Source organism: Miscanthus floridulus, chromosome 16 (assembly GCF_019320115.1).
Source record: "Miscanthus floridulus cultivar M001 chromosome 16, ASM1932011v1, whole genome shotgun sequence".
NCBI classification, from domain to species: Eukaryota; Viridiplantae; Streptophyta; class Magnoliopsida; order Poales; family Poaceae; genus Miscanthus; species Miscanthus floridulus.
This window is the reverse complement of record NC_089595.1, coordinates 27,556,358-27,582,196: the sequence shown is the minus strand read 5'-3', so window position 1 is coordinate 27,582,196 and position 25,839 is coordinate 27,556,358. Positions and strand designations below refer to the sequence as shown.

Here is a 25,839-nt window from a genome sequence, read left to right as displayed (position 1 = left end):
AAAGTCCCGACTTGAGTCGGAACTCCCGACAGTCGGAACTTCCGACTTTTGTCGGAACTCCCGACGTAGGGATAACCCCAGACACCCGAGTTGATTTCTTCAGGCTTTCCGGAAGTCTCGACACACGTCGAAACTTCCGACCCAAGTCGGTCCCGACTTGGGTCGGAACTCCCGACAACGAGGCATCTTTCTGAGGGCATAACTTCTTCATCCGGACTCCGAATTAGACGTTCCATATATGTTTCTTCACCATCTCGATGAGAGGAACGCAATGGTGAAGTCCATTTCACATTTTGACAACTTCACAAAATAAACATTTTTGGTTGTCAACACCTAGATTGAGAGGATTTACTGGGAACTCTTAGAGATGCTATTGTATAAGTGTCCTCAAGGACTAAATAGTTGAAATATCACAACCGTCTACTCCCTCTCCCTAAATATCTGTAGTTTTTCTTTCCGAGAAACAACTTTGACTAAATATATATTAAAAATATTAATACTTATGGTACATAATCAGTATTATTAGAAAGATCTTTGAATCTAGTTTTTTAATAAATTTATTTAGAGATACAAATGTTGCACATATTTTCTATAAATCAAGTCAAATTTACGACATACACAACAACTATGACAGTTATTTAGAGACGGAGGGAGTACTATATACAATACAGCAAAACCAAGCACCTAATCAAGTTTCAACCAAATATTCAGCAACAATTTCAGAAATCTAGTTTACATGTGAGAAAGATTTTGCATGTAAGCAAACATAACAATAGGAAAAAGTTTACATAACCCTTCAACTATTCAGGGTTGACTACTTTACCCCTCAAACTATAAAACTGAATTTTCTATACCCTGAACTTTTCAAAATCGGTCAAATAACCTCCCAAGCGATTTTGGACGATTGTTTTGCTATAGTGATAGTGGTTTTGTCTTTTTGTGTTTTTATTTATTTCCGTTGAATCTTTAAAAAACATAGTAAATCATAGAAAAATTATAAAATGAAAAATTTAATTTTTTTTTTACTTCACATGAGTAGATCTACACAGTGAATATATAATATGGTATGCTTTAGTACAAAGTTTTTTGTTGTAGTTTTAGATCTATGCTTTTCTGTAATTAATTGAAATAATTTATAGCTGTAGCTTCTATGGTCCAATTATGGTGAAATTTTTATGGTGAGCTAATTAATGTATGCTTAAATTGTAGTAAAAATTTCATACTCATTGGATCATGTATAACTTAGTTATAGATTTATTTAGGTTTATGCTTGTTAAATCTATGTTTTATTTATAACTAAGTTATACATGATCCAATGAGTATGAAATTTTTACTATAATTTAAGCATACAATAATTAGCCCACCATAAAAAATTTACCATAATTGGACCATAAGAATTATTTCATTTAATTATAGAAAAGCATAGATCTAAAGCTACAGTAAAGACTTTGTTCTAAAGAATACTATATTATATGTTCACTGTATAGATCTACTCATGTGGAGTCCAACAAAATTAAACTTTCTATTTTATGATTTTTCTATGATTTACTATAATTTTTTAAAATTCAACGAAAATAAATAAAAAAGAAAAAGACAAAACCAATAGCAAAATCATCATCTAAAACCACTTAGGAGATTGTTTGACCGGTTTTGAAAAGTTAGAAATCCGGTTTTACAGTCTTTGGGGTAAAGTAGTCCGGACCGAACAGGTGGCGGTTAGCTAGAACTTTTTTTTCTCGTAATAAGAGCATCTCCAAGAGTTTTCTAAATATTACTCCCAAAAAGTCTATGTTTATCAACTCCTAAAAAGGTTGTAGGAGGAAAAAAGAAGTTCATCTCCAATAGTTCCTAATATTTGACTTCAAAAAAATCAAATGCTGGTCCAATTTGATGTTTTTTTTTCTACGGTCTTCTTTTTTTTCACGCGAACCTCTTCGTCGCCAAGCGTATCCACGCCGCCGCCTGATGCTGCTCTTCCTCCCTTCGCTCCTACTCTTCCGCTGTGGCACGCCGCCGCCGCCGCCTCCTAGTCCCAGCGCCACCGTGTACCCTGTCATGCTGATGCCGGAAAACACCTGCAGCTAGCTCGAGGCGCGCCTCACGAACACGTACGAGCCGCCCTCGGAGTCGCCGCAATGCGGCGCGGACGGCAACGACCGCGGCCGGTGGTTAAGGCATTGCGAGCAGATATTCTTCGAATTTGCATGTTATTTGCAGAAACGTTAAGGCATTGCGAGCAGATATTCTTCGAATTTGCATGTTATTTGCAGAAACTCGCTCTCCTACTCGGTGTCAGGCATCAGACCCACATTCACTAGAGTCCAAATTCGTCTGAAATGAGATGGAATAGGCAATTTTTACAGACAAATTCAGAACATAGTGTTGTTGTGAGCTGTACCTATCGAGCATAGACATGACGTAGAGGAAGTGCAGGCCGGCGCCGACGGCCAGGACGACGCCCCAGAAGAAGTGCTTCCCCCAAAAGCACAGGACGGGCTGACGACGGCGAGGTAGGCCGTGAGGCAGTGCACGGCGGTCCGCATGACCACCTTGCCGCCGTCCTTCCTCCAGGCTGCCGCCCCGAGCCACGCCCACGCGCCCGCGGCGCCGTAGTACTTCCAGTACGTCTTGGTGAGCTCGGACGCCGGCACGGAGGGGTCCTCGGAGCGGTAGACGGAGGCTCAGGCGCTGCAGCAGGCGGGGTACCGCGACGGCGAGACGCTGTTGGACGCGCCGTACGACTTTCGTCAGGCTCTGAGCGTCTTTGAGCGAGGGAGGAATTTGTCGAGTCCGATTAGGAGTAAATATTAAAAGGTGCTGAAGAGAGTTTTTTTTTATCTTTCTAAAAACAAGAATTAAGAGGATATTTAGGGAACTGTTGCAGATACTCTATTACCCACTCGGCCACTCTAAGCGAAGCTAGTTTTTTTTTATAAATAACCGTCTAGAAACCCTTTCGAACTACGATTTTTTTTTTCTACACAAGGAAGCCAAAAAGAAACAGAAAATCAGGAGAAAATTCATTCCACTCCGATCCTCGAAGGGTCGAACTGGGCCCGTTACAGAATCAGAGCTCGAGGCTGCTCACACCAGGCCACCACCAACCCCTCACGGCGGCGGTGGTCGTTGGCGGAGGGCGGTTCGTCGGCGGAGATGGCGTCCGTGGCCTCGGCGGAGATGGCGTCCGTGGCCGCGGCAGATTGCGCGGCGGCGGCGCTCCGCTCGGTGCTGTCGCGCGCGCAGCAGGCGGCGGCGCAGGCGGGGCGCGCGCCGGGGTCCGTGCGCGTGGTGGCGGTGAGCAAGACCAAGCCGGTGCCCGTCATCCGGGGCGTCTACGACGCGGGCCACCGCTGCTTCGGCGAGAACTATGTCCAGGAGCTCATCGACAAAGCGCCTCAGGTTGGGTTGAATTGGTCACCCGGTTTCTCATTCCAACAAAATCTTGCTTTTGGTCTCATATCACGGAAATTGATGACCTGATAGAACATTGAAATTAGAGACAGCATCTCGTTAAGTTCTCGTAACTGCGTCGTTAGTCTACGGATTAGGTGATCATGCCGTGAGAGTGACAAGCTTCGAAATTTTTGGCCTGGGGACTAAGGGAAGATCTAAATAGAAATGGGTGCCAAATATTGATTATTATTTGGGGGTGGGGGGCAAGAAATTCGATTCACTAAAGAATTATTTTTGCAAATTCAAAGCACTAAAGAGTGATCGAGCATTTCAAGTTGTGCTGCACAGCCGTAAATGGCATGGATGTCAGTGACTTCCCTTACAGTCAATTGCAGATTAAGTGGAATAGTTGGTAAGCTGGAAAGGGCCACAAGTTTGGTTGCTATAGGCACCACGTCAGAATACATTTGAACTTATGAAATGAACATATTATCTGTACTATTCAAACTGCTATGTTTGATCCTGGAAAGTGTATAGTACTTTTGTTCATATTCTAAATGCATCTTCAGTAATTGATAATGTTGTGAAAATGTTAACAATTCATCTTTAACTTCTCTCTCCATTTAACATGAGAAGTAGGTCCATGCCAGCTGCTAGGAGGTATAAAATTTCTGGTATGGGGGTGTTAATAGGACATCAGTTAGTCAATCATCTTCATTTTTCACCTTTTAAATTCTAGGACAATCTAGGACCTAAGATTGGACCATGGTTATCCAGTAACCGTTGAAAGTTGACAAGTTTTCCATTTTTGTCACCTTTGGGGATATTTTCTGAAGTTTTAATGGATCTAATGTCTAAGTTTGCATAGCTCAGTCTTTCACCTTGCAGGGCATGCTTTCTAGTCCTTGCTGTCATTTACCTAATCTTTTTCAATCATGTAACTGTCTAAGCGGTAGAGTCTTACCGCCTGTGACCGGAAGGTCCCGGGTTCGAGTCGCGGTCTCCTCGCATTGCACAGGCGAGGGTAAGGCTTGCCACTAACACCCTTCCCCAGACCCCGCACAGAGCGGGAGCTCTCTGCACTGGGTACGTCCTTTTTTTTAACTGTCTAAGCAAGTGTTTTTCTCAGTGTAGCTTCCTGAGGATATTGAGTGGCACTTCATTGGGAATCTGCAAAGCAACAAAGCCAGAGCCCTACTTGGTTCGTACTACTTCTGTTATTTTTTCCGTATATACATTGGCATGCTCTCCTATTAATGTTTTTTACCATTATTTTTCTAGTTATATGTGAGAACTTGTTCAAAATACAAAGGTATTGACTTCATTAAAAATATGACACTATTTAAGTATGGAAAATCCACTAATATTAGTGTCATGTGAAAAAAACTGTACTCTTTGCATATATATGAGGTTATTGTTTTAAAATATCACGGCAGTCACATCATCAAATGACAAGTAAAAAAGAAGAGAGGGGCACCTTTTTTTTCTTGTTTTTGCAGAGTTCCCGGTCTTAGCTTCCTGTTCCTTAGGTTTTGCTATTACCTAGATATTTGTTTGTTGTGTCACACCCTGCTACTGCTATATGTTCTGGTGCCTTGGTTGGTGTATCCTATTACTTTATTTTGATTCTGTACAGATTTTGGCACTTGTGCCTTATGCCCTTATCTAGTTCATGGTTTGAGCTAATATTTCTTTTCTCATTCCTTTAACTTTTAGCTGGAGTGCCAAACCTTGATATGGTTGAGAGTGTCGATGATGAGAAGGTATGTGATCGGTTTAATCTTGTGATTCCATAAATTAATTTTCTTAGTTTCAGGAAACACTTACATTTGAGGGACTCATACATCAGTAGCTCACTCTGTCACTCACTTGGTTGCGTTCTAGTAAAGGGTCTCCTTTGCTGAGTCAAAAAGGAGGAAAACATTATACCGTCAGACTCATCCTTATCAGCATCGAGTATAACTTGTTATTTTCTGGCTATACAAGATAGAGCCGTTCATTATGTATATTCAACTTGGGGTTATATAGGCTTCAAATTTATCATTCTTCTGTACAGCAAGATTTTGTTGCACTTAGGTCCTAACTAACAATAGCTTTGTCACAGGCCTTTGGGTTACTTATCATGATGTCATCTCAGTTTTTCAATCTTGAATCTGTAACCAGATTAAATGTAATAATCATTCTTTCAGATTGCTAGCCGTCTTGATCGAGTGGTAGCTGACTTGGGGAGAAAACCCCTTAAGGTTTTGGTCCAAGTCAACACTAGTGGAGAAGAATGTAAGTACTCTTGTTTCCTTTCTCAATACTAGTGTGAACTTGGTTTTTAGTTTCCTTTTTTCAATACGATACTGGAAGCATGAAAGTTCTCACTTTGGGCTTGGTTATAGTGGATTTTCGGAACGAGGAAACTGTGTTCCATTTAGTTTTAAGCATTGACAGTTGATATGCAGCACATATATATGTAGTTCTGAATACTATTTTTCTATTGCAGCGAAATTTGGAGTAGATCCCTCAGGATGTGTCGAACTAGCAAAGCATGTCAAATTGAACTGCTCGAACCTTGTGTTCTCTGGTTTGATGACAATTGGGATGCTTGATTACTCATCGACTCCTGAGAATTTCAAGGTAACATATATTCTGGGATACAGAAGTTTTGTTGGAGTGGCAATATGGCATGCATATGCACGCTAATGTGTATTACGTCTGTTAAATTCATAGACACTGGCTAACTGCCGGGAAGAGGTGTGCAAGGAGCTTGGAATACCCGAAGGGCAGTGCGAACTGTCTATGGGCATGTCAGCTGATTTTGAGCAAGCAGTAAGGGGAATACTGTGATCTGTGAGTGGAGAAGAGACATGGTAGGCTGATAGCTGCATTAGTAACTATATACGTTGTTTTTATGTGCCTGCAGATTGAAATGGGAAGCACAAATGTAAGAGTTGGGTCAACCATATTTGGAGCAAGAGAATACCCAAAGAACTAGGGTGCTTATGCATTCCTGTAGCGATGGCACAGACATGTAGGATTCTGCAACAGTTCCAAATCTGATGATGCATCATATATGTGCAGTTGTGTGCCCATTCTACTCAGCTGAAAACATTGACACCTTTTTGCAAAAGTATCAATAAGGATATTGTTTGGCCACTGCCTGCTCTTTTGTTAATAAAAGCATCCACACCACACGAGCATCGATTGTATTTTGACTGGTTCCTGATTAGCCTTTCATTACTTGCAGATTTAGTCTTGTGTACTTGCAGTGTACACTGTCTGCAGATTTTGTTCACAGTTCAGTCATCCCTATTGTAGTATTCAAAAAGTGTACAGGCAGGTTCATTCGAACTTCTGTGAGAGCTGCTGCAGACTATATCGCTTATCCGTACATTCTGGACTTTTAGCTAAACGAAACTGAAAGGAAATAGCATACATCACAGGCAAAATTTAGCAAGTTATATACCGTTTCGGTCGGTATTTTACAAGCTCATGGACATATTTCCCCCCAACAAACACCTGGATTCTGAGCACAGCAACGCTAGAACGCCTGCTATTCAGTTACAAGTAACACAACCAGTGCTACCACCGCTATACAAAGATGGTCATGATCAATCAGCGCCAGCTTCCAGCATCTTCTAGCTTCAAATAAACTCATCCCGATCGTCGATATCATCCTCCTCATTCTCTTCATCCTCTTCCGGAGCATCTGGGTCCACTCCCTGCACATGAAAATCAAGTACAGGCAATGAGGCAATGCTAGTTATCTTGCACCAGTAGGATATTTAGAAACGAGTAAATGAGGAAGATTGGGAAAGCAAAGGGAGTATATAAGGTAGACTGAAACAAAACAAGAGCTGAAAATTAGTGAGCTAGTCAGTATGATGTGCTCCCTCTGTTCCAAATTATAAATCGTTATGGCTTTTCGAAATACAGTTTTTTCTATGTAACTAGATATAACGTATAACTAGATACATAGGGAATGGAGGGAGTAGTTATGAACTGCACGAACCTTCATTTGTTTCTCCAAGCGCTCCAATCCATTCTTTGCAGCTTCATTTTGTGGGTTTATTCTGAAACACAATTGAGTTCCCATTTCATGAACTAGAAGGTAATACCAAAGAAATAGGAAGGCACAAGGCAGAATACTAAGCACGGAGTCAGTAACCGCAGGGACAATATCAGACCAGTTGATTTGTACCACAAAGTTGGATTAAAATAAACAGGAACAAAGCTTATCAGAACAAAGAAAGTAAGCTATTTCATATACATCAATTACAAAACTCTGATGCTTCTTGGGTAGCTTTTGAGCTGTAAGCATGCGGTTTGGGCCTTGCAGGATAAGGATGGAAGGGAATTATCTGATTGTCGATTCAGAATAGTTCAATTCTTCCAAAATCGGCGGAATAATCAAAATATTAGTTGAAAATACAAATTATTGAGCTAACCCACCCAATCCTGTCATAGCTATCTCAGGCCGTGGTTGGAAGAAAAACCATGGCACTAACATCAAGAGCCAAGTTTCAACTTAAAATTGAAGGAGAAACATGATTAGTACAAAACTTTCCACAATTTAGTTATTTATTTACATTTTGTTGATGGTACATAAACCCAACTCCAGGAACTATCACTAAAACCTTACCTCAATAATCAGATTTACTCCTACATATTCATATACTAAACTTTATTTATGTACCACATCTTCAGGATTCAAACCAACAGCAAAGAAAAGGTTAATATATGATGAATGCTACTACAGAATTGCTACTAAATACCCAAGAAAATGCGCACCTTAGTGCAGATTGATAATGGGAAAGTGCATCAGAAAGCATATTTGTTGCCGCATGTACTTGAGCCAACTTGATGTGTAGAGAATCATCTGCCCATTGTCTTAGATATTTTTCCAGTAGAATAACAGCCTCCTTATTCCGTCCTTCCACAACATGCAGATCAGCCAGGGCCAGTGCAGCTCCAAGAAATCCAGGTTCAAGACGAATGGCTGATTCATAGAACTTTCTTGCCTGTAAGTGATGCAATGATATCTATATCAGCACAATCGACCAACAGGTAGTATCATTCAATAATAGTGTACAAAGTTGAATCACAAGATGTCCCAATGTTTTCAAGTCGTCCGATTAATCGCGATTAATCGCCCTAATCGGTCCCTGGTGTTCGATTAGGAGGTCCGACTTGATTAGCTCGACCAGAAAGCTGGTCGTCCGATTAGTCGACGAGAAATCGCGATTAGTCGTCCGACTAGGACAGAGACGACCAGTTCGGTTACTCTGTTTTTGGGCCTGTTTAACTGGGCGGACATGTGGGCTACTGAGCTTGCAGTTTGGCCTGTTAGGGTTAGAATGTTTAGCAAAAAGGATTGTTAGCCTTTGTTGCGCTGCATCTGGATGCAAGCGTAGTTGGAGTGAATTTTCTGCTGTAAGTGCTAGTGTACTACTGTTGAGTAATTAAGTATGGTAGTAACATTGATATGTGATTCTGCATTATATTTTGTGTAGGTCCATACAAAAAAGAGAAACCGATTAGAGCACCAAAGGTTAAATAAGTTGGTATATGTCAGTTACAACCGCAAGATGGAAAACAGATTTTAAAAAATTAGAGAGCTGGGTTCCAAAGGAAAGAGATGCAATCCACTCTTGCTTGATGAATTTCATTGGGAAAATGAATGGGTCAATGAAAATTGTGAACCAGAACCAGTTCAGGAAGGTGGTGGCGATGCTATGACTTGGGCTGTTGTGGATGAGGCTATTGGTGCAACTCAGGGTCTAGAGGGACGTAACTTGCCTAGGGCTGCTGTTGCTGCCCCTGTGAGGCGTACTTATGCTAGGAACAGGAAGCGTCCAAGGAACACAGTGACTCAAGATATTGATGAAGTTGATGATGAAGACCAAGATCAGCACGTAGATTCAGCAATAGCAATGGAGGAGGATGAAGAATCTGCACCAACTGAAACTAGAGATGGACCAACTGGAGATGGAGATGGAGGCTTCAATTTTAATGTTGATTTGCTTAATTAGATGGCTAGTTGCCTACTTTTGTTGGACTGTTAAATGTCAATGTTTGTGACTCTGTGTTGAACACTTTAGCTTATGTGTACTGAACTTGTTTGGTTATGTAATATGTTGGCTGTGTGGCTGCTATGGTCTGCTATGTGCTAACTGCTAAATGCTAGTTATTTGCTACTGCAGCAGTGCTTGCTAATGCAGCAGTGCTGCTGTTGAGCTGTGTCAAGATCAAGACTACATTAGTGTTGCTAATTATGGTCTTCTTTGGTATTTTAGGTTTCCAGCAGCAAGTCAGCAAAGAAATGGAGTTTGGGACAGGAATATGGACCTCTGGACATGGCAGAAAAGAGAAGAAAACAACTCCCAAAAGTAAGTCACCAGCTAAACACTAATGTAGTCTTGATGCTTGCTTTATTGTGTATACTATATAGTATATATAGGTATATATATGGTAGGTATATATGTCCTGATATATAGGACGACCAGGGGTCGACTAGGCTCGACTAATCGGCCTGGTCGATGACTAATCGTGATTAGTCTCCTGGTCGGTCCCATGGCGACTAGGTCCCATGTCCATTTGAAAAGATATATATAAGTCAATTTCAATAGTCACAGTAACTTAATTGAGAAAAGAAGCAGGTTACAAAGCACATATACTTGTCTTAAGACGATCCTTTGTTGAATAATCTGCTGCTGGTCTTGCACAGAAGTCTGCAAATGCAGACCAATCTTCAGTCAAGGCTGCAGCTTGGTGAGAACACTAGACTAGAAGTCTGCAACTGCAGACAACTTTCAAAGGCTGAATAGGAGTCAAGCTGTAGTGAGAACACTAGACTAGAAGTGTAGTGGGGACAGACTTTTGATAGGCTAGTAGTGTCCCTTAGCTAATAAGTTTTGCAGGCTTATCCTGCAGCAGGACAGCAGTTTTTTGTCTGCAGTACAGCAGCCCACCTTCAGCTGGTTAAACATACTAGCTATCTAGCGGCATGATTGCTTCCAGAACCCCAAAAAATATATAATCCTTGAATCAGTGACCCATGGCAAAATAAGATTACCTTCTCCCTCCCACTGGAACTAATTGCATGAACATCGCCAACTAGCTTGAGAGCTTTTGCAGACTGATGCATAACCTTCATTGCCTCACGTGCAGTGAATAATGCTTCTTTGCATTTAGAAAGTGCTAGATAAGCACGCACCAAACCTGGAGAATACCTCTATTTAGACTAACAATATGACAATAGATTTTGAATATCAGATGTGTCAAGCCAACCAACCTTGATAAGAACGAAGATCAGCTCTCAATTCTTGAGCCCCCCTGAAGTCTGTCACTGCCAAATCTGGTCGATTCAATGAAAGATGCAAATTGCCCTTGAAAGAACAGTAGGCAAACAATGACAAACCAATGAGGCAAAATCATGATATGCCCTAGCAATGGAAGATGGCGATCCTAAAAAGCAAAGATGGTAGCAGACAAAATCTAAACATGAACTTCCCAGAGAAAATAAGCAGCAACCATCCTTGTGCTTCGCAAATTGTAATGCAAGAGGAATTACCATAATAATGTAAATCCAGTTGCATAGACAATATCTTGCAGTATTACCTTCATAATATAGCCAGTTATATGCCTGTCATCAACTCGGAGGCTCTGAAAAGGAAGACATCGTAAGGAGCATTAGATGGAAGGTGCGTGAGTTTCCATCAAACCCACAAGGTATTTACCTTTTCTGCATATGTCAAAGCTTTTCTTTCATCCTTTCTTTCCCACATTGCTGCAAGAGCAACACATGTCTCTGGTCTTGCAGGATCAATATGCAGCATATCATGTACCAACTTATTCAGTTTGATGTAGTCAGATTTTGACTTTAGAAGAATTGCATACTCATCCATATATGTCATAATGTTTGGATCAATCAACCGGGCCTGCAAAAAAAGGAAAGAAAAAAACAGTGAATATAGCAAATGATTATATAACCTTGTTACTCGTTCACACGATTTCCGAATCAGGGGCTTTAGCTCCGTACATTTTCAATTTACCTTCTCAAAGTTCATTATTGCTTCATCATTCCTGCCTATGATGGCTTCAACCTTCAAACAAGAAGCTCAAAAATCAGGATCAACGCATGAAGAAAGGTCATAAAAAACACCAAAACAAAGCTGGAAATGAACAATTAACTTCACATGTTCTCTAGACACTGACAAGCACACTGACATCAAAGTTGAAGGGATATATGATCTAAGAAAAATCTGAGAGAACTTGACAGCCCTAAGTTTGTAGGTTAACAAAACTTGTTGAACGGTGAGAGCAATTAGCCTCGGGATTGATTAATTGATTAAAAGGGTACAGGGGTACATTATATAGGCAAGGATCCCTAAGGGTTTATAGAAACACCCAATCAACAGTGATCCTTGTCTTATCAATCTATCTTAATCCCTAAGGTGCTTAACCGCACCGGCCCATAACAGCCCATTAGGGCGCCTATCGCTAACACTCCCCCACAGTCGAAACGTCAGCCACTTTGCACGTTTAGACTGGACCTAAACTCCGTGAACACTGAGGTAGGCAGTCCCTTGGTGAAGATATCAGCATACTGCGAGGAGGTAGGAACATGCAGAACTCGTAGATCACCAATGGCGACTCGCTCCCGGACGAAGTGAAGATCGATCTCAATGTGCTTGGTGCGCTGGTGTTGCACCGGGTTGGAGGTCATGTAGACGGCACTGATGTTGTCGCAGTACACCAGTGTGGCGCGCCGAAGAGGGGCATGTAGCTCCAAAAGAAGCTGACGTAGCCATGTCGCCTCTGCAACTCCATTAGCCACTGCGCGATACTCGGCTTCAGCACTTGATCTTGATACTGTATTCTGGCGCTTGGAAGACCAGGAAACGATATTGTCACCGAGGAACACTGCATAACCCGAGGTGGATCTGCGAGTGTCGGGACAACCAGCCTAATCAGCGTCGGTGTAGACAACAAGATCAGTCGAAGTAGTCGGTCGCAGCAGGAGACCGAGGTGGAGTGTGCCCTGAACATAGCGAAGAATCCGCTTCAGAGCAGCAAGGTGAGGCTCTCGAGGATCATGCATGTGGAGGCAGACCTGCTGAAGAGCATATGCAATGTCTGAGCGAGTGAACGTCAAGTACTGAAGAGCTCCGGCAAGACTGCGAAAGTCTGTAGCATCAGACACAGGGGCCCCCTCAGCTGCAGCAACCTTAGAGTTGGTGTCAACTAGTGTAGAGCACGGCTTGCACTCGGTCATCCCGGCGCGATCTAAGATATCCAGCATGTACTGTCGCTGTGAGAGCAGGAGTCCACCACGTCGCTGAACATGCATACCGAGGAAGTGATGTAGTTCACCAAGATCTTTCATGGCGAACTCCCGCTGAAGTGCTGAGATGATCCGCCGAAGAAAATCTGACAACGAGGCTATGAGGACAATATCATCAACATACAGCAACAGGTAGGCTGTGTCTGATCCGCGCTGATAGATGAAGAGTGAGGTGTCTGACTTGGCTTCGATAAACCCAATAGACAGCAAGTAAGAGGCCATCCGACTATACCAAGCACGAGGAGCCTGCTTCAGGCCATAGAGCGACTTCTTCAAGAGGCAGACAAAATCCGGATGGGCTGGATCTTCGAACCCGGACGGCTGCTGGCAGTACACTGTCTCAGTCAAATTGCCATGAAGAAAGGCGTTCTTCACATCCAACTGGTGAATGGGCCAGTGGCGAGTGAGCGCTAAGGAGAGCACCGTGCGGACAGTAGCAGGCTTCACCACAGGGCTGAAGGTCTCATCAAAATCCACACCAGGCCGCTGGGTAAAGCCACGAAGAACCCAACGTGCCTTGTACCGCTCGAGGGAGCCATCAGACTGAAGCTTGTGCTTGAAGATCCACTTCCCAGTGACAACATTGGCCCGAGGAGGACAGGGCACAAGATCCCAGGTGTGATTCTGCAGGAGAGCACTGTGTTCTTCCTCCATAGCTGCTCGCCAATTGGGGTCAACAAGAGCGCTACGGAAGGTCTTCAGCACCGGAGATAGAGGCACGGCGTGGTAGATAGCGGGCATCCTGTAGCCGCTCTTCGAACGGGTGCCCATGGAGTGCTGGTTGGCCACCGGAGGAACAGCAACCGCACCCTTGGGCAGCGGGGCTGCTGTTGCAGCAGGGGCGGCCGGTGCAGCAGCTGAGGCGGCTGGTGCAGCAGCCGGGGCGGCCGGTGGCTCGCGCGGCCGACGCGTGTAGACGTACGTGAAGTCGCGAGCCGGCCGGAGAGGTGGGAACCCTGGTGGTGGCCCGCGGGGCGCCTGCAGGGGTGCTGGGGAGCTCGCGGACGACGCAGGGGATGTCGCGCCGGCACGCAGCACGTCGGGCAGCTCCAGGGCCGCGCGTGGCGCGGAAGAGGGACTCTTGGTGGCCACGCGTGGCGCGGTGGGTGTCCCGGCAGGGGCGCGGATGGCATCGGAGGTACTGGGAGGAGTTCCTGCAGGCAAACACTTGTGCGACGGTCCAATAGGAGTGGGCACAGCATCAGTAGTGTCATCGGCAAGAAACTCGAGGTCTGCTGGAGTACTAGGACCATGACGCTCAGCAAAAGGGAAGGCCGTTTCATCGAAGATGACGTGCCGGGAGATGATGACTCTATTGGATGATAGGTCAAGGTAGCGGTACCCTTTATGATGAGCTGAATAGCCTAGGAAGACGCACAGGACAGACCTAGGGGCAAGCTTGTGAATGGCAGTGGCGGACATGTTGGGATAACATTTGCAACCGAAGACTCGCAGATGATCATATGTGGGTGGCTTGCCAAACAAGGCAAGATGAGGTGTGGAGAACTCTAGAGTCTTGGTGGGCAATATGTTGAGGAGAACAGTCGCCGTGGAGAGAGCCTCCACCCAGTAGGAGGGAGGCATGGACGCCTGAAAGAGCAGGGAGCGAACAACATTATTTATAGAGCGAATAATGCGTTCAGCTTTACCGTTCTGAGACGAGGTGTAAGGGCAGGACATGTGAAGGTGGATGCCCTGGGTGAGGAAGAAGTGGCGGGTGCTGGAGTTGTCAAACTCTTTCCCGTTGTCACACTGTACGGCTTTGACGCGGGCGCCAAATTGAGTGGAGGCGTGGGCGATGAATTGAGCAAGCGTGCTGAAAGTGTCAGATTTAAGTTGTAAAGGAAATGTCCACAAATAGTGAGTGCAATCATCTAGAATGACCAAATAGTATTTATAACCAGAAATGCTGACAACTGGAGAGGTCCATAAATCACAATGAATAAGATCAAACTTGCTAGACGCACGAGAGGTGGACACATGAAAGGGCAGACGAACATGACGCCCTAGCTGACAAGCATGACATAAATCGGAACAATCCTGAATAGGGAATGAAACACTAGACGCGAGCTTTGACAAGGCCTCGTGACCAGGATGCCCAAGACGCCGATGCCACAGTGGAGAGGAGCCCTGAGCGGCAAAGGAAAGTGCTGGTGGAAGGCGAAGTGGGTACAATGGCCCGGAGCTATTACACCGGACGATCTCTTTCCGAGATGGAAGAACCTTCACAGAACATCCAGCGGGGTCAAACTCAACAGAGCAATTATTGTCAATAGTAAATTGGCGAACAGAGATAAGATTCTTAATAATTTGTGGCGACACAAGGACATTATTAAGACGTAAATTGGATGATAACTCTGTGGAGCCAATGGCAGTGACAAGAATAAGGGAGCCATTACCGACAATAATAGATGAAGGGTTAGGGTACCGCGGGAGAAGAACATGTGAAAGAGAGGAGGGCTGAGATGTCATATGTGAAGTAGCACCTGAGTCGAAGTACCACTCGTTGGTCGAAGGAGGGGTCAGCGATGTCGTGCTGAAGGCGGCGGCGAGATCCGTCGGGTCCCAGGAAGGGAGGCCGGTCATAGGGTTGTAATACCCCGGAGCGACCCACTGTCCAGCGGGCTGCTGGTGAGCAAAAAGCGCCTGCTGCTGCTGCTGAGCGAGCAGGGCCTGCTGCTGTGCCTGGTGCTGCGCTTGGAGGTGAGGGGGCACCGGGATGGGTGCCAAAGGCGGACGAGGAGCTCCTGGCCACATCTGGATGGTGCCGGACCAGGGATTGTAGAAGCTGGGCCAAGGGCGCCCCCCCCCCCCCCCCAGCCGGCTGCTGCTGCTGTCCAGCAGCTTGCTGCTGTTGTATGGCGCCGGCAGGGGACCGGGAGCCCTGTCCTGAAGCGCTACTGCTGCCTTGTCCTTTGCCGCCGCCACCGCGCTTGCTGCGGCGGCTGTTGGGAGCCTTGGAGCCCCCTCCAGCGCCTCCAGAGCCTGCAGAAGGTGGAGGTGCCGCGGTGGGAGTAGTGGAGGCGGTGAGTGCAGCTGCTGGAGCCTCCTTGCGATTCGCCATGGTGAGTTCCTCAAGGATGAGGTCCTCACGGGCTTCCAGGAACGTGGGGAAGGGCTTGGCTCGGCGAAGAAGCGTGCCGACGTGGGCGAAGCGCTCGTTGAGGCCGCGGATGACGTTGAGGACGAGGGTGCGGTCGGTGATGACCTCGCCGAGGGCCGTGAGATCATCGGCCATCTTCTTCAGCTTGCGGCAGTACTCGGTGACGGAGAGGTCGCCTTGGACGAAGTTGCGAAACCGCGTCTCCAACTGAATGGAGCGAGCCTCCCGATTGCCGAGAAACTGCGACTCGACAGCGAGTCAGGCGTGCCGGGCTGTGGAGCCCTGGGCACGGATGATCTCGCCCAGATCATCCGTGAGCGTGGCGACGATCCAGGACTTGACGACGCAGTCCATCCGGGCCCAATAAGGAGAAATAAGGACTGGAGGGTCTTCGCGGACATGGCCCTGGAGTGAAAACTTGCCGAGGATGAGCAGAAACTGATCGCACCAATGGTTGAAGTTACCGGAGTCGACGTCGAGGATGGTGGTGACGTGGTTCCGGATGTTGTTGACGGCGACGGCCTATGAGTGGAGTTGGAGCAGGGCCACGGCCTCGTGGTGAAGCATGGCCGCGCGGAGGTCGGTCGGCGCAGGAGCTCCTCGAGGCGGCGCAGTGGCTCCTCCCGAAGACTCGGGCGCGATGGCAGCGTCGGCGGCTGCCCGCTCCATGGCGACGCGCGCAAGGGCGTCGCTGGCGCGCTGGGCCGCCTCGTCCCGCTCCTTGGCGGCAGCCGCGGCCTGCTGCTCGGCTTCGAGGGCGCGAGCCAGGGCGGCGTTGCGCGTGGCCTTGCGTTCGCGCTCTAGGCGCTGAGCGGTGGCGGCGGCCTCATTCGCCTGCTCCTAGGCGAGCCGCCGGGCAACCTCGTCGGCCTGGAGGGAGGTGGCGGAGCCGTCGTCGTCGTCTCTGGGAGTAGGCGGAGAAGAGCCCATGGCGGCACGGCGCAGCAGGGGCCGGCGCGCAAGGGTGCGCGCGGCTGGGGGCCGGCGCGCGTGGGCTGGGAGGCGCGCGGCTGGGGGCCGACGCGCGGGGGGTGGAGCGACGCGCGGCTGGGGCCGGTGCGAGGCGCAGCACGGCGAAGGGCCGGCGCGCGGAGGAAGCGGGCAGCGCGGCAGTCAACCGGCGCACGCGAGGAAGGTGCAGCGGAAGTCTAAACCTAAGCATGATACCATGAGAGCAATTAGCCTCGGGATTGATTAATTGATTAAATGGGTACAGGGGTACATTATATAGGCAAGGATCCCTAAGGGTTTATAGAAACACCCAATCAACGGTGATCCTTGCCTTATCAATCTATCTTAATCCCTAAGGTGCTTAACCGCACCGGCCCATAACAGCCCATTAGGGCACCTATCGCTAACAAACGGCATGAGCAATATCTGGCCGTGTAAGAGTCAAGTATTGTAAGGCACCAGCAAGACTGCGATAGAGAGTTGGATTGGCAACTGGTGGTCCATCTTGGAAGGACAGTTTGGAATGAACCTCAAGCGGGGTTTGACAAGGATTACATGAAGACATGTTTGCCTTAGCCAAAATTTCAGCAGCATATTTAGCTTGAGATAGAAACAGACTTGTGGATGATCGTTGAGCAGAAACTCCCAAGAAGTAATGAAGTTTACCAAGATCCGTCATGGCAAATTCCTGCTGTAGAGAGCCAATAATATGTTGAAGAAGATGTTGAGAGGAAGCTGTCAATATGATGTCATCCACATACAACAATAGGTAGGCCACATCTGCCCAATTAGTGTAGATGAACAATGAGTTGTCACAGTGAGAAGCCCGGAAACCAATTGAGGTGATGAATGCCTGGAATCGGCTGTACCAAGCTCTCTATGAGTTGTCACATAGAGAGCTTTGTTAAGCTTGCACACATAATTATGTCGTGCCGGATCAACAAACCCAGGAGGTTGTTGGCAGTAGACAGTTTCATTGAGAGTGCCATGTAAGAATGCATTTTTTAACGTCTAACTGATGAATAGGCCAATCACTGGAGATGGCAAGAGATAATACCGTACGAATGGTTGCAGGCTTGACCACCGGACTGAATGTTTCATCATAATCAAGACCGTGCTGCTGAGAGAAACCACGTACGACCCAACGAGCCTTGTACCGAGCCAGAGATCCATAAGCATTGAGCTTGTGGCGATAGAGCCATTTGCCTGAGACAATATTAGCATGTGGTGGTGGTGGTACAAGATCACATGTCTGATTTGCAAGGAGAGCACCATATTCTTCCTCCATAGCACGCTTCCAATTTGGATCTGAGATGGCACCTCGATATGTAGTTGGATGTGAGCTAATATCTGTAGAGCCCATAGATGAAACCGCAGACAAGTTGAAATGTTGTCGCAGTTGACTGATGACGGACTTGCCCCTGGTTTGCATGGCATGCTGATTAGTAATAGGAGGAATGGGAAAAATAGGTGCTTGTGAGGAGCAGAGAGCAGCCGGTATGATTGCCAGCGCCGCTGCTGTTGATGGCACCGTTGCTGCAGAGGGCGACTCCGCTGCAGCTGTGGAGCCAGAAGGTGCCGTTGGTGCCACAAGAGGTTGCCGGCGCATGTACACCTGTGTGACCGGCGGCCAATAGGAGGCACTGGCCACAGATGGCAGCACCTGATCGCCAGAGTGCCCGAGTCGTAGGCCTGGACCGGGAATAGTGGCACTCAGTCCCGGCTGTTGTCCTGGACCGGCAACAGGGAGCGCACCAGCGCTCGGTCCTGGTTGGCGTCTCGAACCAGCAACAGGAGCAGGCACCTCGCTGGCGCTGGACTCCAGCCCGTGATGCACATCAGCTACTGTGGACGCCGTACCCAGCCCCGGCTGTTGCCAATTTCCAGTGCCAGGGGTGGGCATTGCTGTCGATGGAGTGGCAGCACTAGTGGCCAATGTGGCTGCTGAAGGACTAGTGGGACCTGATGCCGCCATGGGGAAAACGCCTGGCACCTCTGGAGCATTATCTGTGTCATCCAAAAAATTATAGACACTCAAAGGTGCAGGTGAGTCACGTGCAAAAGGGAATTGGTTTTCGTCAAAGATTACATGACGAGAGATGATGATACGATTTGTAGAAAGGTCAAGGCAACGATAGCCTTTGTGGTTATCCGGGAAACCAAGGAGAACACATTCGGTAGAGCGTGGAGCAAGTTTATGAGGCATGGTGGTTGATAAATTAGGATAACAACGACATCCGAAAACGCGAAGGTGATCATAAGTGGGGGGTGTGCCAAATAGAATTTGATGGGGAGTTCGATTGTGAAGCGTTTTGGTGGGGTGTAGATTAAAAAGATGAGTAGCGGTGCGAAGGGATTCGACCCAATAAGCAGGAGGCATAGAAGCTTGAAATAGCAAGGTGCGCATGATATTGTTGGTGGACCGAATAACGCGTTCGGCCTTGCCGTTCTGTTGGGATGTTTGGGGGCAAGAAAGGCGAAGATGAATGCCTTGTTCAAGAAAGAATGAGCGAGCAACATTGTTGTCGAATTCACGACCATTGTCGCTTTGAACAAATTGTATATGGCAATTAAAATGAGTAAGCACATAGCTATGAAAATTGCGTAAGGTTGTGAATGTTTCAGATTTCAGTTTGAGAGGAAAAGTCCATAAATAATGAGTGAAATCATCCAAACACACAAGATAGTATTTAAACCCGGATATGCTCATGATGGGAGACGTCCACAAGTCACAGTGAATCAACTCGAAAGGTTTGGAAGCCCTTGACAAGGAATTGGAGGACAAGCGAGTATGACGACCCAGCTGACACGCATGGCACAAAGAAGTGTCATGAGTACTAGGAGTAACAGAAATTGACTTATTGGAGCGCAAGCGTGAAAGGACTTGGACGCCGGGATGTCCCAACCGCCGGTGCCAAGTCGTCTCCATTGCTGCAAGGAGGGCACTGGGAGGAGTTGTGGACGTCGAAATGAGTGGGTAAAGGTCTCCGGAACTATCACATCGGTGGAGCACCGTCCTGGTGTGGAGATCCTTCACAGATAAACCAAAGGGGTCAAATTCAACGGAACAAGAATTATCTTTAGTGAATTGACGAATTGAAACAAGATTTGCTATGAGGTGGGGTGAAACAAGGACATTGGAAAGATGTAGGGGGCGGATGGGGTTAGGAAGCGAAGTGTTACCAGAACACATGATGGGTAAACGGGTACCATTACCAACAATGATATTTGAGTTGGAAGGAATGAAGGAATTGATGGAAGAGAGATTACCAGATGATGATGAAAGATGCGAGGACGCACCGGAGTCCATGAACCAAGTAGCGTCTGGTTGCTGCAGGGTCATAGTGTTGAAGGCGTTGGCCAAGGCAGCCTGGTTCCAGGACGCCGTTGGATCAGCAGGAGCAGCAGCCAAAGGAGTGTTGTAGGCGCCGTAATTGTAGACGCCATATGGGTAGCCCGGCTGGGTAGCAACAGCAACATGTGCCTGGGCCGGCGGAGGACGGAGTTGGTGCTGAAACATCCCAGAGCCCGGGCGAGTGCCCAAGATTCCTTGGCCAGGCATATGCCACATTTGGAAGGAGCCACTCCACAGGTTGGCCCATGGACGAGGAGCACGCCAGCTGCTGTTGTTGCCCCTGCCCTTCCCCTTGCCGCGCCCCCAAGGGCGAGACGGGGGACGAGATGCCGTTGGCGCAGGTGGTGCAGCGAAAGCAGCAGTAGGTGCTGACGCAAAAGCACGAGGAGTCACGGGGACACCGCTGGAAGCAGTGAAGGCGGTAGCCGAGGTGGACGCCGTGAGCTCAGACTCCTCCAGAGCAAGGAGCGACTGGGCCTCAAGAATGAGGGCAGCGGAGTCTTCGTCTTCAATATGGAGGCCATGCCGCGGAGGGGCTCGTTGACGCCGCGGAGGAGGGCGAGCAACAGGGTAGGATCGCTGACCAGTTGATCCAAATCAGTGAGCCCATCAGCGAGGTCTTTGAGCTGTTGAGCATATTCAAGTACCGGCAAATCACCCTGGGACAGAGAGCGGAACTTGGCTTCAAGAGTCATGGCGCGAGATGCTTTGTTGTCGAGGAAGAGGTTGGCCGCCTTGGTCCATATGGTGTGGGCAGAGGCGCCGCTCTCCATGATGAGGCGCATCACGCGGGGGGACGACGACGAGTAGATGAGAGAGCGGATTGAGCAATCAATCGCCAACCATGTAGCATCGGGAGCTTCGGGTGTCAGGGTGCCATCGATGTGAGATAGCACACCAAATTTTCCGGCAAGAGTGACGAATAATTCAAGCCAGGTGGAATAATTGGGTGGATCGAGTTCGAGGGCGAAGGGGATATGAGTTTTGACATTGATCGTGGCGAGAGCCGAAGCCAAGCTCGGGCCGGGGTTGGGAGGAGGGAGAGCAGCAACGATTGCTGCAGCCAAGGCGGCAGCAGCCTGGGCGTCGTCATCTGCCATGGAGGAGGAAGGATGGGAGGAGGGAGGAGGGACACGAGGTAGGAGAAAAGTCAGGATCGGTAATCAGGCTGATACCATGATAGTAACTGGCTTAGCACTATCCATTCATTGAGCAACAGTTTAAATAGAGATTACATGACCCTTCACATGATTACATGACTCTTCACATGATGGGACTCTTCAATCTAGACTTATCATATTCTAGACCATACATATTCTAATAAAAACTTCCACATAGGGAGGACAATAATAGAGATTAGAGAAGTGAAGAAAGACAAACCTTAGCAATTTCCAGCAAGATATGCACATTATTGGGGAACCGTTGCATTAGTTCTAGATATATGTCAAGGCCACCTATAAAAAACAAGCAACAGTAAGCCTAGTTATTATGTGAACGCAATAATCTACATCAAATAAAAAGGAATACACATTATGAAAGTATTTTTTGTGGTGAATCTAATAACATCAACCATACATTTTCAGTGAACATGATTTTTTTATCTGTTGACGGTCAAAGATACATAAGTTTTGTTATGGTGGGCAACATGTACAAGAGGAAGAAGAAGAGCCGTGGCTGAGAAGTGGACCGTGCCAAGGCGCCAAGGCGGGCCAGAGCACGGTCACCATCGTCACGGCGCGCCAGAAGTTTAAGTTGCTAGATCCGAGTGTTTAGGAGTATGAGTCATTTGGTTGTTATCCCTTTGCATTAGCTGAAAGTTGTTAGGATTTGGAGTATAAGTATGGAACACCTTTGTTTAATAAAAGTTAGCCAGAGATTGAGTTTAATCTCTCTCGCTCTTTGGCGTTCCAGCTCTCTCGCTCTCGCGTTCTAGCCCTAGACCCCGGCGCCGAGCACGGCGCCGCCAGTCCGTCACCGGGCGTTCAAGCCTAGGCCCTCCACCTCCCATTCCTATCCTCTACGCAACAAGCCAAGCTCCAACAAGTTTGACCGAAATGAATCCTAAAATGACTTTACATTTTGGATCAGATGGAGTATCCATTACTGATAAATATAAAGAAATGATATCCCTGTAAAAAAACTTTCAAAGCTACGAGTTTATGCTTAACAGATACAAGTAAAAGTTAGGAAGTGTCAACTACAAAGTTACATTCAGTGGCCAAGAGTCAATGCTGATTCTAGATCATTTATCATCTAACAATAATAATAATGGAAGCTCGCAATGAGAATGTGAATTATTACTTCAAAAGTTCAACAAAATTCAACTATATGTTGGAATCCTCAGATAAAATGTTTCATAAGGACACTTATGTTACCTTTATAATCATGTGAAGCAATGCAACACTGCGCCTCAACATACCGCTGTCAAGAAAATTATAATTGAAGTGAATAATCAATCTGAACCAATCTATAAAAAGAACAATGCAGTATGATGACATATCTGGATGAGTTGACAGAGTTTCGTGAAAACCATAACTAAATTTAAAATTGCAATAACAAGTACTGTTCTGAAAGAAACATATTTATCACACTTCATCAATGACGGTGCAACGAGGCAGACATAAACATGCACATAAGTTGCAGAACTGGTGGCAAATTATGCAATCTACATAATCAGAAAGAGGACAGATGCATTCCCACCCCCAACACACAAAAATAAGCATCAGACACGTGATCAAAACATGGAGCTAAAAAGGTGATGACTTCATTGGCATACAGTTTCAATTTAACCGAGTTTAGCATTTATATATGCAAAATGTGGTTTCGGAGTCCAATGGTTTATGAGAATTAATAGCAAATCAAACATAAGATGGCAACCACGAATCTAGTTACTTGATGGAGTAGGCTGTTTAAGATTAAATATTGAGTGGCATGAATGTTTATGCCTCAACATTGTTCACTTACACTCCACCAATGTTGTGAATCTAGTTACTTGATAGAGAAGGATGTTTAAGATTAAGCATAGAGTGCTATGCATGTTTATGCCTCAACATTGTTCACTTACAGTCCACCAACGTTGTGCATCTACAAAGTCACCCAGCACCTTGCCTCCTCTATTTGGTGCCTGCAAGGAAGTTTAACTGACTAATGACTAAAATTTACAGAGAAAAGGTTGTTGAATAAACTGATGTATGCGTATTATTGTTTCTAGAAAGCTTTACATGTGTCGTATGTGGTGTTCAAACAAAAATGAAACCCAACAGTCCATATGGATTATATGTACAAAAACAGAATAAATGTAAAAAATATAAAAGGTTTGACAGGATATGGTTCTGTGATTGTCAGATCATGCTAAGGTATGTGTACAAAATGAGAAGAAAATTTCAGCGTTCAGCAATGGAAAAAGTAAGAACTTGCTCACAGGATTGACAATATCAACATCTTTTGGTATAAAATGCAAAGTGATGGTTTTTTGGTAGTATAGATTAGAGGAAACAATAGCCTATCAATTTTTGTTGCAAATCTGGCAAGCATGTAAAGCATGAATAGACTCTGATAGCTCAAATGTTGTACAATAGATTAGAGGAAACAATAGCCTATCAAGTTTTGTTGCAAATCTGGCAGGCATGTAGAGCATGAATAGATTCTGATAGCTCAAACAAACAATAAAATTGACGACCAGGACATCTGAAAATGAAGCACAGAGAAGTCCTGAATTCTACCATGCAAAGTTAAAACTTATCTGCCCTCAGAACTTCCTATTTACAGCTTATAACAAAACAAAACATTACACTTACTTGTGGAAATAATAAAGAAAATTCCTTTGCTGAAAGCCCCATTTCCGCCAAAGCTGTGATAGCTTCGAAAACATAAGGGCATTGCCTGAAAAAGAAGTATGGAGATGTAGACGGTCTTGTGAGCATAGAAAAGTTGAGTGGTTTCTGTAACCAAGTTTCGAAAGAACTTGCTATAGAAGAACAAAATGGGCAACTTATGCCAATGAAGTTGGAGAACACAATCTCCAAGGAAGCAATTTCTTTGATATGTTATACCTCAAGCACTCCTTATAACAGACAGCAGCTGTACGGCTATTTCTTGATATTCGATAAAGCTTCCCTAACATCATATTCATTTTCAGTGTTCTCACTTTTGAAGGAATACCTTCCATCTGCAGAAAGCATATATATCACATTATCTGTATTCTTGAAAGTTGAAACAGGATAATAAGGTTGAAAATGAAGAATAGACATAAGAAAACGAAAAACAAGTAACCTCATGAAGTGCTTCACGGTGCTCACATAGAGCAGAATGGCAAAGAGCAATCTTAAACTTCACCTGCAACAGCACAGCAAAACTGAATGTGATACTTGCTAGCTGTGACGTAAATAGAATAATAGATATCAACATGAGAACACAAGAGTGCCATGTTCAGCCATTCACACCTCATTTTCATTGAATGATAAGAGATTTGAAGAATTTGGAGAAGGTGACCGGCCTGTGGCGGATACTGAACTTCTGGCGTTACTTGTTGCTTGCCTAGGGATACTTCTACTATATTGCATAGCTTGCTTGTACGCATTCTGCCATGGAAGAACGGGAAATTAGAAACAAAGAAATGAGCAATCGATGTGTTTACTTCTGCAACTTGTTGTAAGCCAATCATGAGCTTTTTGGAAACGTACCAGTGCCCTGTGGAATTCTTTCTCTCCATACAAAGCATCACCATGCTGGACCTGCGCGGTAGGTCAACAAGCACATCAGCTCCCAAAAAAACAAATTGGGCCCTGTAAGCAACAGAACTGGCATCGCGAAATGTAGTTGTGCAGGGCAATCCGTGCATTAACTGCCAACAAACTAATCCGTGCATGGACAGTCAAGAAACTAATCAACCCATTTAGTTTCCGCAATGTGGCATCAGAAGTGAGAGAGGAAGTGGAGTTGACAGAATCATAGCAACAAGTTAGACCAAACTAGCACCACTTGCAGAGCTGCTGCTCAGGGAAGCTCGAGCTTACCAGGCTTTCCACCTTCATGGACATACCAGCATCGTTGCCCGCACCCACCGAGGACACAAGGAAACACCCCTGCAAGTGAAGGAGAAGAGTAATAAATGAGTAATCACTGCTGCGACGGAAACCTCGCTCCATCACCCAATGCAGCAACCCAAACCCCGCTCGCACACGCCGCAGGCGAGAGGCCTAGGCCTGCCCCAGACGCGCCCGGCGAACCCCGAAACCCTAGAGATTCGAGCGCAGGGAGGATGGGGGGCAAGGAGGGAAGGGATCGCGGCACACGTACCAGCGTTTGGGCGGGGCCGAAGAGGCCGGCGTCGAGGAGCGCCGCCATGGACTCCCGCGCCGCCTCCATCCCCGGCGGCGAGCTCTACCGAGGGAATTTGAAACCGGAGCTGATGCGGGGGGATTTTGGTGTTTGATGGGTACTGATGCCACAACAGTCGCAGTGGACTGGACTACTAGGGACGGGAGTAGAGAGAGGGGATTTGAAAGACACGGAACAGTAACTGGACTCGTGCTATTTCTGGGCCAATTTAGGCCCAACAGTTTTCTTGTTTCTATTTCTCCCCGTCTCGCACAGAACAACGGAGTATAAAATCCTTCTCAGAGAGAAGCATAGCAATTTTAGTTTTAGTTTTAATAATAATATTAAAATAACATACTTGGAAGCAGCGACGAAACAATAAAT

The 25,839-nt window shown here is 46.3% G+C and overlaps 3 protein-coding genes across 4 annotated transcripts; 1 reads left to right on the top strand and 2 right to left on the bottom strand.

Moving 5' to 3' along the window:
* Window positions 1-2,973: 2,973 nt before the first annotated feature.
* Window positions 2,974-6,575, top strand: LOC136512393 (uncharacterized). The gene is made up of 7 exons (XM_066506358.1): window positions 2,974-3,399; window positions 4,528-4,594; window positions 5,110-5,156; window positions 5,583-5,670; window positions 5,885-6,018; window positions 6,112-6,210; window positions 6,305-6,575. The coding sequence occupies exons 1-7, from the start codon at window positions 3,154-3,156 to the stop codon at window positions 6,374-6,376; spliced, it is 753 nt and encodes a 250-aa protein (XP_066362455.1). The 5' UTR covers window positions 2,974-3,153; the 3' UTR covers window positions 6,377-6,575.
* Window positions 6,576-6,725: 150 nt separating this feature from the next.
* On the bottom strand, window positions 6,726-25,590 carry LOC136512392 (anaphase-promoting complex subunit 7-like). 2 transcript variants are annotated; one of them, XM_066506356.1, is made up of 19 exons: window positions 25,435-25,590; window positions 25,152-25,220; window positions 24,819-24,869; window positions 24,579-24,716; window positions 24,409-24,471; window positions 24,189-24,304; window positions 23,934-24,018; window positions 23,201-23,260; window positions 22,512-22,557; window positions 21,517-21,590; window positions 11,436-11,486; window positions 11,121-11,321; window positions 11,002-11,046; window positions 10,676-10,769; window positions 10,457-10,602; window positions 10,059-10,112; window positions 8,173-8,402; window positions 7,394-7,454; window positions 6,726-7,103 (listed from the first exon to the last, which is right to left on the bottom strand). In XM_066506356.1, exons 1-19 carry the CDS (start codon window positions 25,501-25,503, stop codon window positions 7,026-7,028), a joined length of 1,731 nt encoding a protein of 576 aa, XP_066362453.1. In that variant the 5' UTR covers window positions 25,504-25,590; the 3' UTR covers window positions 6,726-7,025. The 2 variants fall into 2 exon arrangements, with proteins under 2 accessions (XP_066362453.1, XP_066362454.1); XM_066506357.1 differs by lacking the exon at window positions 10,059-10,112.
* On the bottom strand, window positions 14,626-16,184 carry LOC136513501 (uncharacterized). Its single transcript, XM_066507493.1, has 3 exons — window positions 16,158-16,184; window positions 15,214-16,070; window positions 14,626-14,950 (listed from the first exon to the last, which is right to left on the bottom strand). Exons 1-3 carry the CDS (start codon window positions 16,182-16,184, stop codon window positions 14,734-14,736), a joined length of 1,101 nt encoding a protein of 366 aa, XP_066363590.1. The 3' UTR covers window positions 14,626-14,733.
* Window positions 25,591-25,839: the final 249 nt, after the last annotated feature.